Source organism: Strix uralensis, chromosome 1, assembly GCF_047716275.1.
Source record: "Strix uralensis isolate ZFMK-TIS-50842 chromosome 1, bStrUra1, whole genome shotgun sequence".
NCBI lineage: Eukaryota > Metazoa > Chordata > Aves > Strigiformes > Strigidae > Strix > Strix uralensis.
The window spans coordinates 28092877-28111712 of record NC_133972.1 but is presented as its reverse complement, the minus strand read 5'-3'; the positions used below and the strand labels follow the sequence as shown (position 1 = coordinate 28111712).

Below are 18836 nucleotides of genomic sequence, written 5' to 3'. Positions count from 1 at the left end.
AAGGTAAACATCATTCTGGGATGTATAAAGAAAAGAATCATCCCTAAGAACTGTGTAATCTTTCTATTTGGTACCAATAAGGTTCTCAGATGGAGTAATTGAGTCCAGTTTTGAACACTAAAAAATCGTGGAGAGACAAGAAGAGAAATGAGAATAATCAGAGGTCTACAAAACACAACTTTAAAAGTAAGACTGATGGAAATTGATTATTCGGTCCAAAGAAAAAAATACAGAGGTGAGATACAACATATAAGAGAAAATAAATAACTCTTACATATTTCCACTGTGGGGAGGACAAAAAGCAAGCAACTTAAGCTGCGACAAGTAAAATTTAGCTTAGACTTTAAGACCATCTAACAGTAATTAAGAGTTCAACTGTTGTATCTATCTGGGATCCTGCAGAGAGAAATAAGTGTTCATACACTATGTAACAAGTTTGAATGTGCTCAGTAAATGCAGTGTTCTGGGGGTATTCTGGACTTAGTGCTCTCAGAGCACTTATGTGACACTTAAGAGTGGGTCTGGAAATTTCAAGTGTCATACAAATCCCATATGTGCACATGCATATGTCCATCTAATATCTGCGGGAAACAAGACATACATAACACATCTACTCTGTCAAGCATACAAAGCAAGACCAACGTTTTCTGAAAACATCAGACTAACTGCAGATACAGTATATATGATATATATATTATATTTATATATACACACATATACACAGTGTATATGTGCTATGGGTATGGCTAGGGTTTCCAATTATCTTCTGACAGTGCTTCAGGCATCCTCATGGTTTTCCAGATGTTATCTTCAGATGGAGAAAAAAGGACTCATTCAGACATGTGATCACTGACTGTAAAGACAGTTTTTGCATTTCTGCTGGTTCCAAACTGTTCCCTAATTTCACATAGTTTGCCTTGGGAGAGACCTTCTATCACTTGATATTTTTATGACTGACTGGTCAAATATGACTGACAGGTAGCTCTAAGACTTGGAGATGGACAGGATAATCTCTGACAACTCTTCCTGCCTTATATTCTCTAATTCTACTAAAGCACTTTGATGCACTAACAAATTGAAACTGAATTAAACATATTATGGGTTTGTCCTTAATTGTTTGATCATACATTTTCACAGGTAGTAACTTGGCTGTGATGAGTATTTTCTACATTCAGCAACTCTTAAAAAAATTATACTTCCAAACAGTTTTTGCATAATTATTTTATTCTCCAAATAGTATAGATCTAAAAAGGTTACTTTCTTCCTATAACACCAACTATAATTTCTAACATTTAAACTTTAATTTCAGTACCTGCTACATAAATGCCAAAATAGAATGGTGTCAGATCAAAATCAATGGAAAGATGGAAGAAGAAAACAATTTGCAAAAAGATAAGCTTTCGTGACATTCCTGAGTCCTCACTCATTTCCAAAGAGATGGGAATTTGCATGCCGATGTGCACAAACAGGAACTATCACCCAATATTTTTTATTTTTAATAACTTTTTAATAATCAAATTTTAATAGAAATAGGAATTGAATATTCTAACTTATTGTAAAGATTGGACTATATTGCTGCAATATAACTTGTTGCATTATAAGTGTTTTAAAACCAAACATACTTTTTGCTTCAACCAATACAAAAAACAGTTGCTGCATTCATACACAATTCAAGAAAAAAAAAATTTTTAGGCATTGATTGGCTGAATTGTGCAAAGTATATTTCTTAACACAAAGAAAATGGAAATTGAACATTAATTCCATATTTATGTCTTTTTCTGAGTTAACAAAAATAAATAGATTAATTAAAAAAATGCTAACTAAGCACTACTTTGTAATACATGTGGTGATGCTTAACATGATTATTACAATTGCCAACAGTGCAGAACTGAATTTAGGTATGGGGAGAAATGACTTGGTGAAAACGCAGTTAAATCATTGTGTTTCTTTGCCTTTCATATAGCTGTGATCCTGTTCTCATTTATTCTAAAAACTTGAGGAAACTGATGGCTGCTTTTAATTACAAGAGTTGTCAGTAGCCTGCAGGGTGGTTACAAAAGTATAGATTCTTAAACCATGAGCTTTAACCCTTCCTGTTTTGGCCAGACATCCCTGTGGATGAAGAAAAAGATTGTGAAAAAGGAAATCCATTCCTGTGGATAAAGAAGAGTGGGAGAAGTAGCATGCTCTGTATTTACAGGTATACCTACAAAATGTTTCACAATTATTTACATTAGGGTCTTTGTGAAAGAAGGGACATACAAAGAAATCCCAACGTTTCTCAAGACTTTAGATAGACCATTCATGCTTCTAAACCAATCTAGAACAGACATAATACAATCTACTCTTAATTATCTACAGGTGGATTATGAAGGTTTATGCCACAGATGGAAGACAGGAAACTGCATCAGCCATTTCAGGTCTGGCCAGGCTCTTTAGTTTAGATGTAGTCCTGTCTGAAAACAGCTATACTGCTTCTTTCACTATTTCCAGATGATAAATGCAAGAGAGTGCAAGGAAGGCTTCTTAGCATAGGCTGTAATCAAGCTGCCTGCAAGCAGAATAATCAGAGTATGTCTCCTAGCAATAGCTTCCTAATCCACTAGAAGCGCAGTACCTTGATACCTGCAGATCTAGGTCTAGGAGGGCCAGTGTTGACCTGCAGCTAAAAATTCTATCTAGAGGAAGATGACTCACCTTGGGTCTATATGCCAGCATGCTGGGTTAGGGGAAGACTTACCAGTTCAAGTATGAAAACAGAAAAATGCAGAGAGAAACCTTGCTAATCAGCATTCTTGTGCATTTGAACATTAGGACAAAGCACTCAGCTAAGGGTGACCTAAATGGACCAACTCAGACCAAGCACTGTGAATGACTTCTGACACCCTAGTAGCCCTGATGAACACTGGATGTGGAGCCACTCCATAGATCATGCTACACTCAGAAACAAAAGTTATACCCTCTTTCTCATTATCTAAGCACCTTAGTCTCCCATTACTCTGTGTAATTGGGAAATTAATTTGAATATGTAGATTTGTATATGTGGATTTAAAAATAAAATGTGTATTCTAGTGACTTTATTAATACAATAATTAAAATAAGCTTAAATTCGTAAAGAACATAAGTATTACAAAAACCCAGTATAGAGAAAAAATGTGACAGAATATTTTTGCCATATCCACAGATCAAAACTTCAGAAATTGAGAAGTTACTCTGATCAGTCAGGTAGTCTATCATGTCTGTCCATTTTTAATATATTCTCTGAGAGTAGCAGAAGGTACAAATGGCTCATATTTTGTTATATATTTTTAGCTGACAGACTCCAATTATAAAGCTTACAGTTTTCTCTCCCACATTCAAAATATAGGACAGATCTCAATATTAATCTTTCTATATTGTTTTAGGCACATTGATATTTTACATTTAAAAACCTGGCAATGAGAAAAAAGTTACTCTATTTATATGTCAAACAGTATGTGAACACACTGGCTTATCAAGAGCTTCTAAGCATTATTTCTTAGTTAGAAACACTTCAGGATATATGCAGTAAATTAAACAAGGGATGACACCCATGTAGTCAAACACATATTTCCAAAGTAATAAAAGTGATTTATTTGCAGTTTTCTGCAAACAGTCAAAATAATGTCTAAAGTTTTCAAATCTATGTAACTCAGAAAAGCAATCAAATTATTATTTGGCTACCCTGTCATCTCTTTAAAGGAAAATATTAGAAAGATACTTTCATTATTAGTTAAATCAACTACCATTCTGAGACACAGATTTGAGCTTGGAACACAGAAGAATAAACTTTGCCACTGGTCTGTTTGGTGACCTTACACAAACTACCTTTTTCCTCTCCATCTTTTCCTACTCAGAGCATGGAAATATAATATTGACCACCTTAAAATGAAAGGTACTATCTGAGAGATAATTACTACTGTTACTTGTTTGGGTCCTCTGCACCCTGTGTTATGTCAGCAACCTTAATCTTTCACAACTGAACACACTATTAAACACCTTTCATCGCTACATCTGCTTCTGTTCTTACATAAACAAACTATGGAAAACAAGGGAAGATAAGAATTTGTCTGGGGAGCTGATAATGATTCTTTTTATTAGGATTATTCTGAAGTACAGATTTTATGCTATACTTGCCAGGCAAGGTAATTACACTTCTCCAACATCATCTACTGACCTGCCTTTCAATTGCCTACTTATCAGCTTCCATACTGGTCTTAAACTACTTATAAAACAGATTCCACTCTGGCTCCAAAAGATCGCTGTTGTTTAGTTCCATAAACAAGGACAGAGAGTACACTCTTTATTTCAGAAACATTCACAACATAACACAACTGGGATGAAAAAGAAGACCATAAGTACATTTTAGTAGAGAGAAAACAAAGTATAAGATAGCTGGCTTCAACAAAACATTGAACTACATGGCAGAAACACTGAATTCTCTGACACCATGGAAAAATGACAGATTACTTGGCCGTGGAATCGCTGGGGCCTTGACTAAGATGAATTAGGTTGTCCATACCTCACAGAGTTTTTATTTCAGGAACAGCTGCTTGAAATTCTTCCTAGTACTTTTAGTCAGAATATTGTCTTTTTTTTGAAAGTCAAACTTTTCAGGAATAATTATTCTCTTTATTAGAAATCCTCCAACTTCATAAAATTTTCCTGCAATACTGGCAACAAAGAAACAACAACATGTGTCCTTCTGTTTCTAAGCTCTGTAGCAGTTCTCTGAAATTTGAAAGATCCTAGCCTGATTTTTTCTATCTTATTTACAGCAAGAACACACAATTAGGTCTCCCACTTATCATTACTGAGCCATACTCCCCTCAACTTCTGCAGTGTTCTGGATCTTTGTCAGATCCTCCTGTTGTACCTGTTTCTTTTAATATACATAATAAAATATCCATTGGAGTAGAACTAGAATTACAATATTCCTTCCTTGAGAAGATTAGCCATTATTCACCAAAATACAGAGGCATTTTCCTTCTCATTTTGTAGATAGGTGTATTTTTCAAGTATTTATACAAAACTCTAATTTCAATGTAAAACTATTAGTTTTATCATATTTTACAAGTGTTTGGATAGGGCACCCTTCTCTCAAAGATAGAATAACCGCATTGAAATTCCAAATCAAGCAGCTTTCCATCCATAGCACGTTTTTTTCAAATTTCATCACAGTTATGAAAGAGAATGACTATATGAAGATATGAAAAAACAGTGACATAAAACAAGTTTCCAAATGTGTAGGATAATAAAATGCAAAAAAAAAAAATGGAAAATAATTGCTTATACTGTTCTAAGTTACAAATCCTACTCTGTATCTTTCTTTCATCTCAGTACCTCTTACATTTCAAACGACAGCGGTTTGTTAAGGTTTTCCTGGAAGTTTTTGCCATCCTTTTTGTTGTAAAAAAAAAAAAAAAGCATGGTACAATACAAATAATGATCTTAGACTGATAGGTCAAAAAACTACTGAAAAGAAAAATTACTAACAATTTCTACAAGTCTTAAGTATGGCCAGAAAGGTGAAGACAAAGAACATATTAAAAACCAAAAAAAATCCATGAGTCTGGGACCAGGTGTTCCTGAAAACCTTTCTCCTACACAGATGTTCTTCAGTGCAACTACTGAGCCCTGATAAAAGGAATCTAAGAGACCTGCAATAGCTGAACAGACAAGAGTAGCTGTGTAAATTATAACTTTGCTTCACAATTACCATAACAATAATTTTCACAGTGAGCTTTTACTACACAAAAACATCGTCCTTGTGTTTTTTTAAGTAAACTCTCTCAGATCATATACGACCTTGGTTCATTATGTAAAATACTGATGTCCTTCATGAAGAGTGCTTAAAACAATGCGTGAAGCAAATGGAAGAATTTTAAGAAGTATTTCTGCAGAACTGTATCAGACACTAAGAAAGCATGAGCAAATACTTGTCAGCATCACTGTTCTTTATTTAGCAATCTGTAATTAAAGATTATATTTATGTAGGTTCCATTTTCTAGGTGTCATTGTTTGTGAATCATACACAAGAATACCCATTCCACCCTAGCCAAGTGTATATTCTCCTATTCACAAACCATTCACAAGTGTGCAGTAATAATTAAATGTTATCACATACTATCAAAACTGCAAGTACCTCCACAATAATGACATTTTCCAACATGGAATGATACTGCGTTTTAGGATACTGTTATTTTTCCTGCATAAGCATGTCCACAAAAAAATGAATGAATACATCATTAAAATAAAGAGCCTACATGGAAAAATGTTCTAAGAAGATGGGTCTTTTCATTTTGATTTATTTTCTGCTTTGTTGTACCTTAGTTTGTCAGATACAGCAAACAATGATAAGAAAAAATAAAGCCTAATACATGTACTTACTTGTGATAAAATGGAAAGCTGATGGTGATAGGTTACTGCATTTCGATTAGCCTCCATGAAGTACCTCTGGGTTCGTCTCCTCTCCCGATCCAGTTTCTTCTCCAACATGAGATGAGAGGTACATAGAACATCCAGGTATTTCATCATCACATCAGACAGCAGTGAGCTGACCTCCACTATGTCTGGACGTGCCTCTGCATCAGGAGTCAAGCATCTACAGAAAGAACATTCTCTAATGAAAGCTAAAGATCCTTCTCAGAGGTGCACAGTGGTAGGGCAAGAGGCAATAAACACAAGTCAGGGCACAGGAAAGTCTGACAAGATATAAGGATTATTATTATTATTACTACTACTACTTTTAATCACAAAGGCAGAGAAGAACTGATGAGGGACCAGAGAAGTTGTGGGATCTCCATCCTTCAAGATATTCAGAACTCAGACAAGACCCTGAGCAGTGAGCAACCAGATCTAACTGTATCCGCTTTGAGCGGACGGACTAGATGACCTCCAGGAGTCGCTTCCAACTGAAATTACTTTACAGTTCCATGATTCTTGTCTCAGGCACCCTAGGTAGCTGTTTAGTAACAGTAATAATATATTAGGTCTACTTTTAAATCCCTAGAATATTTTTTATGTAGTGTAGGACATGAAAGCTGATAGGGACAGTTCTGCATGTACCATAAACTGTCTTAAATCCATAAACTCCAGCGACCCTGATAATTACTGTGATTTCCCCACAGAGTACTATTAGCCAGCTAGCATACAGATGCACTTAACCCAACACCCTCTTTAAAGAAAGCGTCACAGAATGATTTCACTATTTCTAAAACAGTACTTTCTAAATAAACATAACTGCCATGTAAAGTAGTGGGTGTGAAAATGTTTCACAGTACTTGAACTTCTCGATTTTAATCTTTTTTGTTTAAATTTGCTCAAATCCTTTAACTCATTAATTTTCATAACATTGTATCTTTTTTATTTAAAATTTTATATTTCCTTTAAACAGGTGCAAGTTTTTCACCCTTAAGAAATGTTCCATTTGATTTTTTCTTTTTAATTTTTTATTTTAATCCATCGAAGTTGGTCAAAATTTCCAAGAATGATGTGAGCTATAAAAGAATTCTGATAAGTCCTAAATCCATTTCCCAGGCATCTAGAAAGAAATTATTTATTTATGACTAAACACTGAGTAGATTGATGTTCAACTCTGAAAGACTTTGATGATTATGATTCCAGAACTTTAGTAGTTTAATCCAATAAAACTGTATCTTAATAGCAATACTGAATAATAGTAATGATAACACTAAACACAAATTAACAGCTGCAACATGAAGCTTTCAATGTTTTTTCTAATCGTTATCAATAAATTATTTTTTCTATTTATGACATCCATCTTTGAATATGTGTTGTGCTTCAGTCATTCGGAAAGAACTTCTCAATTTCTGTTAATGTTTTCTCATCTATATTTTAAGTAAAATCTCATTATTACTGCTTTTCTTTAATGTTCTTTATTCTTTATAAATATCTCACAAAGCATAAACCAAAACCTAAACGTAATATTTCATTTCAGGATTAACCCATAGTAAGAGAATCGACATCTTTTTAAAAAACATCTTATGCTTCCCATTACTATTAAATTAAACAGAAAAATTCTTACATGATAGGAAAACTTAATTTTAATATTTTCATGCAAATACCTATTTAATCATCTATTTAAACCAGGTAGCCTCCATAGCCAGTCTCATGATGATATGGGACTTCCAGTGAACCTGTTCAATACAGCCACAGTATCTACTATCATAAATAACTCAATAGCTGGCCTTGGAAAAACCCTCAAAAACTTCCTATTACAGAGTTTCTCATTATTATCGGAAATGGAAAGAAGGAAAAGACAGAGGGCCAGATACTCACATAACTTTATGTAAGTCACTGATAAAGATGTGTGTAAAATTTGTAAGAGAAGGAAATACATATCAATACTGATATGATGTGACTGGAAGATATTTTCTGGATGTATTTGAGATTACTATGCTATTCTTAAATAGCGAGCAATGAATTAATAAAGCCAGTTATTCTAGCTACAAATATCTGTAAGTATTTAAAATACTAAAATTCATTTCAGGACCTCTTAAACATAAATGTTAGTTCTGTTATCTCCTATCCCCTCCATTGTTGTCCTTCATCCTCAAGGTCTTTAAATAACAGAAACCTTTTTGTATAACAAAACACAGTATAAAAATTTTAGTCTTTGTACAGCAAAGTGCTTTTTAGAGATGGAACTCAACAACTGAGTGAAAAAGAAAAAGCATTTTTGTGCTAAGTGGAGTTTTTCTAAAATGGAAAAATCAAGAGAGCTAAATCACATAGAAGTACACCAATTCACTCTCTCTACTTTGCCTTACACATTACATTATCACCAGGAAAATGTAACCATAGCTAAGAGAAATATGTGATAAGTGAGTGGAACAAATACAGGCTCATCTTTTCCTCCATTACTCTGTTATCTCTGCTATCCTGCTAATAGAATTAGAAGGTAGTAGGAAACATATTTCTATCAGTCAAGTAAACACACAAAACTATGAATGTGATTATACAGTGATCTATAAATAATATATTGCAACAGGGTTACATCCTTGACCACAAACTCCACTTGAAAATTACTCAAAATGTTGTATTTTCATCGGGGAAAAAATTGATGTGTTGGGAATTAATTACAGCACTGGTATTGTTAGACTTCAGTGCCAAGTATGAAGTCTATACTGCCTGGATAAATGTGCTGACTATGCTGGCTTGAGTTTTCCAGTTGCATGTGTGCAACTATGTGGCATACATTACTAGTAGGCTAAGGAGATAGTGCCGTTTTTCTTTAAATCAGAAGATATTTCATATTCAGAGACAAATACTGGCAGTTGCTAAAGTCAGGAAACTGTCACATTAGCACTGCTGGAAACATGCAAAACAAAACATCTTTTCAGCAGGATGTCAAAATAAAACTAGATGAGTAATTACCTCTTAATAGTAAATGACACTTTTTCAGAGTACAGTCCTTCTGGCACAGGTTCATACATAGCCCCTACTATCTGCAAAACAAATCATCTACAGTTAAATGAAGAAAAATATTCCGTTATTTATTTGAAGATCCCATATGATAAGTATTGTTCTTTGAAACAACCCTATGGGCATTACATCAGCAGCTCTAACTTGCAAAACAACTTAGAATACATCTAATGCAGAATGTCACTTCTAATCAGGTATACACATTAATGCATATAATCAGTGTAAATCAAAGGGCTACAATATCTGAAAAAGGAAAACATTAAAAAAACCCAAACAATTACACATTTTTATTTATGATCACATCCTAAGGTGTAATACACAATGCTATAGAAAACCCACTATTATAGTACATCAAGAAATTGTATATATCCAAATCTCCTATCACCAAATGCAATAAAGATACGCTAGTCTGAAAGGTAGTAACATATTAACATTTACAAGCAATTTTTGCAATTAGAATGGCAAGATGGCAATTCATACAATGATAAATACTTGTGCTCATTCACACATCAGATCAGAGAGCAGTTTATGCTTCTATAACCTTAAACATAAATTCTCATGGATCTAGTGAACACATGCAGAAATATTTGGTAAGTTGGTCTGGCAAATCCAAATACCTTAGTTGCCAAGGAGAGCATATTGGTGCTGTAAAACGGTGGGTTCAGAGTTGCCATCTGATAAAGGATGCATCCTGCAGCCCAGACATCAGCCTTCTCTCCATACGGCTCACTCTTTACAACTTCAGGGCTAAGTAAAAAGCAATGTCACCCACAAGTGTTTAATTAATTCACCTAGAAGTAGGCTTCTTTTTTAAAAAAACCCCATCCAATATTCAGTTAGTCACTACAACATATTTTCAGAGCACATACAATTATGGTCAAAAGGTTGCATTTACAGAATCACAGAATCACAGAATTGTCTAGGCTGGAAAAGACCTTGAAGATCATCCACTCCAACCATTAACCTAACATTAACAGTTCCCAACTACACCATATCCCTCAACGCTATGTCAACCCTACTCTTAAACACCTCCAGGGATGGGGACTCCACCACCTCCCTGGGCAGCCCATTCCAACGCCTAACAACCTGTTCTGTAAAGAAATGCTTCCTAATATCTAGTCTAAACCTTCCCTGGCACAACTGGAGGCCATTACCTCTTGTCCTATCACTTGTTATTTCATTAAAGAGACTCATCCCCAGTTCTCTGCAACCTCCTTTCAGGTAGTTGTAGAGGGCGATGAGGTCTCCCCTCACCCTCCTCTTCTCCAGACTAAACAACCCCAGTTCCCTCAGCCGCTCCTCGTACGACATGTGCTCCAGACCCTGCACCAGCTTCGTTGCCCTTCTTTGGACATGCTCGAGTAATTCAATGTCCTTTTTGGAGTGAGGAGCCCAAAACTGAACACAGTAATCGAGGTGCGGCCTCACCAGTGCCGAGTACAGGGGTAAGATCACTTCCCTCTCCCTGCTGGCCACGCTATTTCTGATACAAGCCAGGATGCCATTGGCCTTCTTGGCCACCTGGGCACACTGCTGGCTCATGTTCAGCCGGCTGTCAATCAACACCCCCAGGTCCCTCTCTGACTGGCAGCTCTCCAGCCACTCCTCCTCAAGCCTGTAGCACTGCTGGGGGTTGTTGTGGCCGAAGGGCAGCACCCGGCATTTGGCCTTATTGAAACTCCTACAGTTGGCCTCAGCCCATCGCTCCAGCCTGTCCAGATCCCTCTGCAGAGCCTCCCTACCCTCGAGCAGATCAACACTCCCATCCAACCGGGTGTCATCTGCAAACTTACTGAGGGTGCACTCGATCCCCTCGTCTAGGTCATCAATAAAAATGTTAAACAGGAGTGGCCCCAAAACCGAGCCCTGGGGGACACCACTCCTGACCGGCCGCCAACCAGATTTAACTCCGTTCACCACAACTCTTTGGGCCCGGCCATCCAGCCAGTTTTTTACCCAGCAAAGCGTGTGCCCATCCAAGCCACGAGCAGCCAGTTTCACCAGGAGAATGCTGTGGGAAACAGTGTCAAAGGCCTTACTAAAGTCCAGGTAGACAACATCCACAGCCTTTCCCTCATCCAATAAGCAAGTTGCCCTGTTGTAGAAGGATTTGTCAAGCAGGACCTGCCTTTCATAAACCCATGCTGACTGGGCCTGATCATCTGGTTGTCCCGCACATGTTGTATGATGGTACTCAGGATGAGCTGCTCCATCAGCTTCCCAGGCACCAAAGTCAAGCTGACAGGCCTGTAATTTCCTGGATCATCCTTCCTACCCTTCTTATATATGGGCATCACATTGGCCAATTTTCAATCTGTCGGGACCTCCCCAGTCAGCCAGGACTGCTGGTAAATGATGGAAAGCGGCTTGGCGAGCACCCCAGCCAGCTCCTTCAGCACCCTTGGGTGTATCCCATCTGGTCCCATAGACTTGTGTGTGTCTATGTGATGCAGTAGGTCACTGACTATCTCCTCCTGGATTGCGGGGGGGTCGTTCTCCCAGTCTCTGTCTTCTGGCTGAGGAGGCTGGATTCCCTCAATACAACTAGTCTTGCTATTAAAGACTGAGGCAAAGAAGGCATTAAGCACCTCAGCCTTTTCCTCATCACTTGTTACCATGTTTCCTCCTGCATCTAACAGGGGATGGAGGCTCTCCCTGGTCTTTCTTTTGCTGCTCACATACTTATAGAAACATTTCTTGCTGTCCTTGATTGCTGAAGCCAGATTAATTTCCAGCTGGGCTTTAGACCTCCTGATTTCCACCCTGCATAGCCTCACAACATCTTTGTAATCACTGTGAGTGGCTAGCCCCTTCTTCCAAAGGCCGTAAACTCTCCTTTTCTCCCTGAGTTGCAGTCAAAGCTCCCTGTTTAGCCAGGGTGGTCTTCTCTTACAGCACCTGGGGACCGCCTGCTCCTGAGCCATTAAGACTTTCTTCTTAAAGAGTGTCCAGCCTTCCTGGACACCTATACCCTTCAGGACTGTCTCCCAAGGGATCCTGTCAAGCAGGTGCCCAAACAAGACAAAGTCAGCCCTTTGGAAGTCCAGGATGTCAGTTCTGCTGCCCCCTCTCCTGGCCTCCCTAAGAATAGAGAACTCTATTATTTCATGATCGCTGTGCCCTAGTCGGCCTCCAACCGCCACATCATCCACCGGTCCTTCTCTGTTCACAAAGAGGAGATCGAGCAGGGCACCTTCTCTGGTCGGTTCACTCACCAGCTGCGTCAGGAAGTTATCTGCCACACATTCCAGGAATCTCTGGGACTGGTCCCACTCTGCTGTGTTGTATTCCCAGCAGATGTCTGGGAAGTTAAAGTCTCCCACAAGAACAAGGGCAAGCGATCATGAGATTTCACCTAAATGCCTATAGAATATTTCATCCACCTCTCTGTCCTGGGGGGGTGGCCTATAGTAGACTCCCACTACAACATCTGCCCTGTTGGCCTTCCCCCTGATTCTAACGCAAAGACACTCCACCCTGTCTTCACTACACTTGTACTCAAAGCAATCGTAACAGTCCCTGACATACAGCGCCACCCCACCACCTCTCCTTCCTTGTCTATCCCTCCTAAAGAGCTTGTAGCCATCAACAGGCGCACTCCAGTCATGGGACACATCCCACCATGGTTCTGTGAGAGCCACTATATCATAATTTTCCTGTTTCATCATGGCTTCAAGCTCCTCCTGTTTGTTACCCATGCTGTGTGCATTGGTATACATGCACTTCAGATGGGCTGATGTTTTGCCCCCTTCACCCTTCAAAACTAGTTTAAAGCTCTGTCAATAAACCCAGCTAACTCCTGCCCCAAGATCCTTTTCCCCCTCTGGGACAGGTGCTTCCCATCCAATGCCAAAAGGTCCGGCGCCTTGTATACCAACCCATGATTGAAAAATCCGAAGCCCTGCCGGTAACACCAGTCTTGGAGCCACAAGTTCATCTGTTGAGTTCTCCGGTATTCTTCATCCATCCCCCCAACTGAAGGGATGGAGGAGAACACAATTTGTGCCCCCAACCCCTTAATCAGTTTCCCCAAGGACCTGAAATATCTCTTCATTGCTTTAGGCCTTCTCCTGGTAATGTTGCCGCTACCTACCTGAAAAACCAAGAGAGGGTAGTAGTCCTTGGGTCTCACTAGAGCGGGGAGTTTTGCCGTGATGTCCTTGACCCGGGCCTCAGGGAGGCAGCAGACTTCCCTATGAAGCAGGTCTGGTCTGCATATTGGGCCTTCGACACCCCTCAGAATGGAGTCACCCACTACGAGGACTCTTCTGGGGTTCTTTTTAGAACTGGTTTTATTACCTGGTCCAGAACGACCTGGCTTTGGTGGACCTTGGTCTTCCTCCTTGTTTGTCTCATTTTCTTCCTCCTTCTCTCCTTCATTCAAGAGTTCCAGGGCCCCAAATCTATTGTGAAGGGACACCATGGAGGGTGAGGGAGGTTGGGAGAGGATCTTCCTGCCTCCTTGAGCAGGGACCTGTTTCCAGCCTCCCCCATCTATTAGGTCCCCTCCTTCTGTCTGGTAGCAAGAGGATGAGGGATTGCCTGCCTTGTTTGGGGCCTCCATTTGCTCCTGTTGCTTCATAGGTGCCAAGGTGCTATTCCACCAATCAATCTCCCTTTCACACTCCCTAATACTTCTTAATCTTGTGACCTCTTCTTTGAGTTTTTCTTTGAGTTCTGCCACCAGGCTGAGCAGGTCATCCAGCTGATCGCAGATTTATTTCCATCACCAGCCAAATTCTTTAAGTGGAAATACAATTAGTAGCTTTTCCACTTCTGTTGCAGCTCTTCTCACACTAGTGGTTTATATTTTGTTCACTTGTCCTTTCCACTCATTTCATGTTATAATGTCTTTGGACTTAATGGATACAAACGAACTACAGCATTGAGAACTTGTTTACAATGATAGCATTTCAACAAAATGGACTAGAGAACAGATAAATATATCACATCATCTTGTGATTCAGGTATCAGAAAGATTTGAGTAAGGTTCCTATATTTAGAATGCTAATGGATATGATTTTGCTATTAATGTGAGTAAATAAACATTATATCGTTTTCATCGTCTTAAAACTGCTGTAATGCATTCCCTGTGAGGATGCCACATGGACACTCAACAGCCAGCTGAATGACAATAAAAAAAAAATCCGTTGTAAATATCCATTTAAAGCAAATGGAAGGTGGCAGTAATTTCAGTTTTGACTCAATACAAAGCAGACTCCACTTCCTTCTCTTAATTTCCTCAGCACATTTCATAAACCTCGATGATAATAATTTACATTAGTAGGGCTATTCTGATGCTGGAGTTCAAGTCTTAGCAGTAAGTAAAAGTCATATCACATGACGTGGGTTTTTTTCACTTAGCATCTCCTCTCTAATTATTCAGAGATACAAAAAATACTTGACTCCTTTCATCCGTAAAATCAACTTGAAAATCTACTTGTTTGCCTTCTCCTTTCAGCTTAGAATTTGGAAGCACTGTATCAATTTCAGGATTATACTACTGATATCTTTGGTAAACTGCCTTATTTTGAAGCTGAGAGGCACTGTGTAAATTCAATTAATGATGCAGTCTGGATAAAGTATATTGCTAGAAGGTGTGCTGCTGATATGTACAAAGTTCAGAAAACAGATTTTTAAAATAAATGGGTTAAGGTCCCTTTGATAAACTATTATGCTGAAGAGAAATTAAGTGATCTTAACAGAACAGAAAGTCAGAACAGAGGTCACAGTGTGGTGAAGTGAGAGAGATTGACAGGTCACGCATTTCTGATTAAATTGATCAAGCAAGATACAGATTCCTGGTAAAACCTAATTAGTAATTTTCCTTGAAATTTGCTGCTGCTATTCCATAACCATAGAGGAGAATACAGGATGTTGAACATGGTGTTAGAACATAACACCATTACTGTAATCGACCTGCCTTTATTCCTCACAGTGACACTAATTCAGTAGAGGACTTTGTGCAAATTTCATTTTTACATCTTAAATGTGTCTATTATAGCAAACATCAGTATTGCAACTTATCATATAGATGGTGAGCTCAATAAGGCAAAGCTGTTTTAGTAAAGTTCTAAGCATGCTCCTATTCAGAAAAATAAATCTGACTTCAATTTTACAACCTTTCATTCTAGTGATAACTTTCATGCATGAAGAGAGATAAAGTTATAAATTACTATTTTTAAATTACTAAACAATATTAAAATCCCAAATTGAAATTATTCAAGCCAAATCTATGTAACTATGCAAAAAGTCACATAGAGGTCACAGAAAAAATAAGCTGATACAATGACCTGGCCTGCAGAACCCTGTATTCATGAACAGCAGGGAAGAACCTAGGCTTGATGTCCAGAGCTAACAGCAGTTCACTGGGCTGGTGACTAGGAAAAATGTATTTGTTACTACTATGATTTGGAAATTACAGAAAGAATGCACCACTCACAGGGTTGTAGTTTTAGCATGGTTTCACACAAATGCATAATAGCTGGAAGTTATTGAAGTCATTTGGTCTGCTTATTTATGCTGAAAGAATTCTTGTTCTAAATGCATATTTAATCCCTTTTTTTTTTTTTTTACATCAAAAGGAGTACTTGAAGCAGAGTACTACTTGATCTTTTCTTCCAGAACAAGTGCCTTTAGTCAGATATTTAGAGCATTAGGATGACCAATACCTTAAATAAATACTGCCTCATGCTTAAGAAGTACTTAAAATTACTGAAGTAATATTTATCTGAAGTGACCAGGAAAGTTTACAGAGAATACAAAATCCTACACTTATATGATGCTATGCTCTCATGGCTAATTAATTCTGTAATTTAGTTTTTTAGTAGAATTTTCAAATATTATTTATTTACTTTTCAGAGATACAGTGAAATCCCTCAACCATGTTCTACAGGCTTGCCTCACCATCTGCTAGTTAGAAATGTGGGTGGGGTACTTGTTGACTAGCAAAACAGTTCTGCAGTCGAGTTGCATCTTTTGGATCCACACTGTTGAGGGATGCCAAGCAGAGAAAGTACCCAGTTCTGTTCCTGTACACTGCCACCCAGAAACAGGAGGGTGGTGGGAGTACATACGGTTTGTCTAATTCAGCTGACAACTGTGTATAAACTGTCACTGTCTGGTCAAGACCAGAAAGAATCAGTAGAACCAGTCTCTGAATTTCATTCCAAAAAATCAATCCATAAAAATCCTACAAAATCAATCTTAGCCACAATCACTGGAAATTAATTTAAGCGTGTAGCATTATAATGACTTTTTTTTTGTTTATTTGTAAGGGCAGGATTCTTCTTCTTTTAATTCTTATATTAAGAAATCTTGATTCGCTCAAACAGGACAGTGACACTAATTAAATTTTTAGCAAACAGATGTCCACATCATAAAATGCATTCACTGCCAAAATAAAATACATAAAGAGAGAAACTCTAGGATCTGATAAAGAATTTCATTTCCATCGCTCCAAGGGTTGATCGTACTGCCGCAAAGCAGCAGTACTGACTATACTCTATGATATCCATAGTCCTGAATATTAAAAGAGGCAGCAGATACTTATATAGTTAGTCATTTAGTTCTTGCAGCTAACATATTCAAGATATTCACTACAGTTTTCCTCTAGGTTTACAAATCACTGCTCATTTCCAGATTACATATTCAAGCTGAAAAAGCTTACTTCAGCAGCATTATGTTAATTGTAGGAGAGTCCTTCACTAAACAAGTGTTCAAAACAAAAGCAAGACCAAATTCTTCTAAATGAAAGACACAGAAATATAATAATAACAAAATAATTCTCAAAATTCTCAGCATCCTTGAACAGACGGTTTTATAACTGTTTCTCAGAAAGTTCACTCTTGCTCAGCATATCAGCATTGCTTTTATATTTAATAACAAAGCCTATGCCAACAGCCTTAAAATGAGTCTTGAATTTGATTAAGCCATTGCTTAATCTGAAGAGTTATCTGGTTTTTTTCTTCTGAACTACTTTTGCAAAAATCAAGTAGCTATTTTAAATACAGAAGATAGCTTTCCATAGTACCCTACATTTTTAATTAGGATTTAAAAAAATAAACAACTTGTCAATATTTGTGCTACTTGGAAAACACCAAACACATTTCACCAGATCATCTCTACATGGCCTTGGAGATATTTTTGCAATCAAGTTTTCATTTGTAATTTTGCTCACTAGTGTTATTTTGTCATGGTTTTCACTTAAGAATACTTTTAACAGAGATTTACAAACAGACTGTCCCAATCTGAATCTGCTACACTAGTACTATCACATACCTATATGAAAGATGACTATCCTCACCGGATTAGCTCATGTTCACATTAATCATTAGTGGATAGAAGTTCCAAACTGAAGGAAGAAGTCCTGAATTTGGAGGAGGAGTAAAGGAGGAGCTGAGGGAACAATGTTCTCAAAACAGCATTAATTTTCTAGAGCTTCTAAAGCTTCCAAGAAATTTTGTCAACGTTATCAGGCTGACTTTACATGGAACACGATCAGTGAAGATTTCCCAGGCTGCACGGAACTTCATTATGCCACTTGTGAGTTGTCTTGGTACAGTGTTCACTGGTTAATCCATGTGCTTCTGACAGGTGTAAAAACAAGCTGGTACATGTCATCCTACAGTATGAGGAGTATTTTCCAATGAGACATGATTTCAACTCAACAGTTATGGATTAATTAAAACAAGAGTAATTCTTCAAGACTAACTCCCAGAAGAGCTGATGGCTATGCTGAAAGAGTAAATAAATAAGCAGCATACACCACTGCAGAAGATCTTAAAAATGACCAAGTTATTGCTTTTAGTCTTTATCATTCCTCCAATTAATTATTTAAAGTTTGATGGATATTCCTGCAGTTGGTGATGGTTATACAAGCACTCATGCCTAGAAACCATAACTAGTTCAAGAAGGAATCCAAGCTAAAAATAGTTGGAGCTAGCAACGTATCAAATATGCCTATCCTATTCTTTCTTCCCTGTGGGTATTGACTTATTGCCACTGTTGGAGACAGGACAGTAGGAGAGATGGTAGACAAGTTTGCCATGCACTGATAAACCTTTTTTTTTTTTTTGCCCCAAATACTAAAAGTCTTCGCAGCTGCTATTAGCTTTAGATATTCAGATGTCTTTGTAAAGATATCTATAATAATTGCTTGCAATGGATAGCCATTATAGTTGGCAGAACGCATCAAAGCAAAGTAGAGGAAGGGTTTTACACAATCTTTGTACCTATAACTGCCACAGTTCACTATAAAAATGACACTGCCATTCTCTGGCCCAGGCTAACCAGGGATTTATCCAATAGAGTCTTGAAAACCTTTTAAGTTAAAAACTACACAACCTCTCTGGGCAGCCTGTTCTACTTTT

The 18836-nt window shown here is 37.8% G+C and overlaps 1 protein-coding gene across 1 annotated transcript in view; it reads right to left on the bottom strand.

Annotated features, from left to right (window-relative positions):
* Window positions 1-18836, bottom strand: part of NEK10 (NIMA related kinase 10) — a 107064-nt gene that overhangs the window by 38471 nt on the left and 49757 nt on the right. Inside the window, exons 23-25 of the mRNA XM_074891781.1 lie at window positions 10083-10212; window positions 9418-9488; window positions 6409-6622 (exon numbers count right to left, since the gene is read on the bottom strand). Of these exons, the coding sequence (XP_074747882.1) occupies window positions 6409-6622; window positions 9418-9488; window positions 10083-10212 (415 nt within the window). The remainder of the gene's footprint in view (window positions 1-6408; window positions 6623-9417; window positions 9489-10082; window positions 10213-18836) is intronic.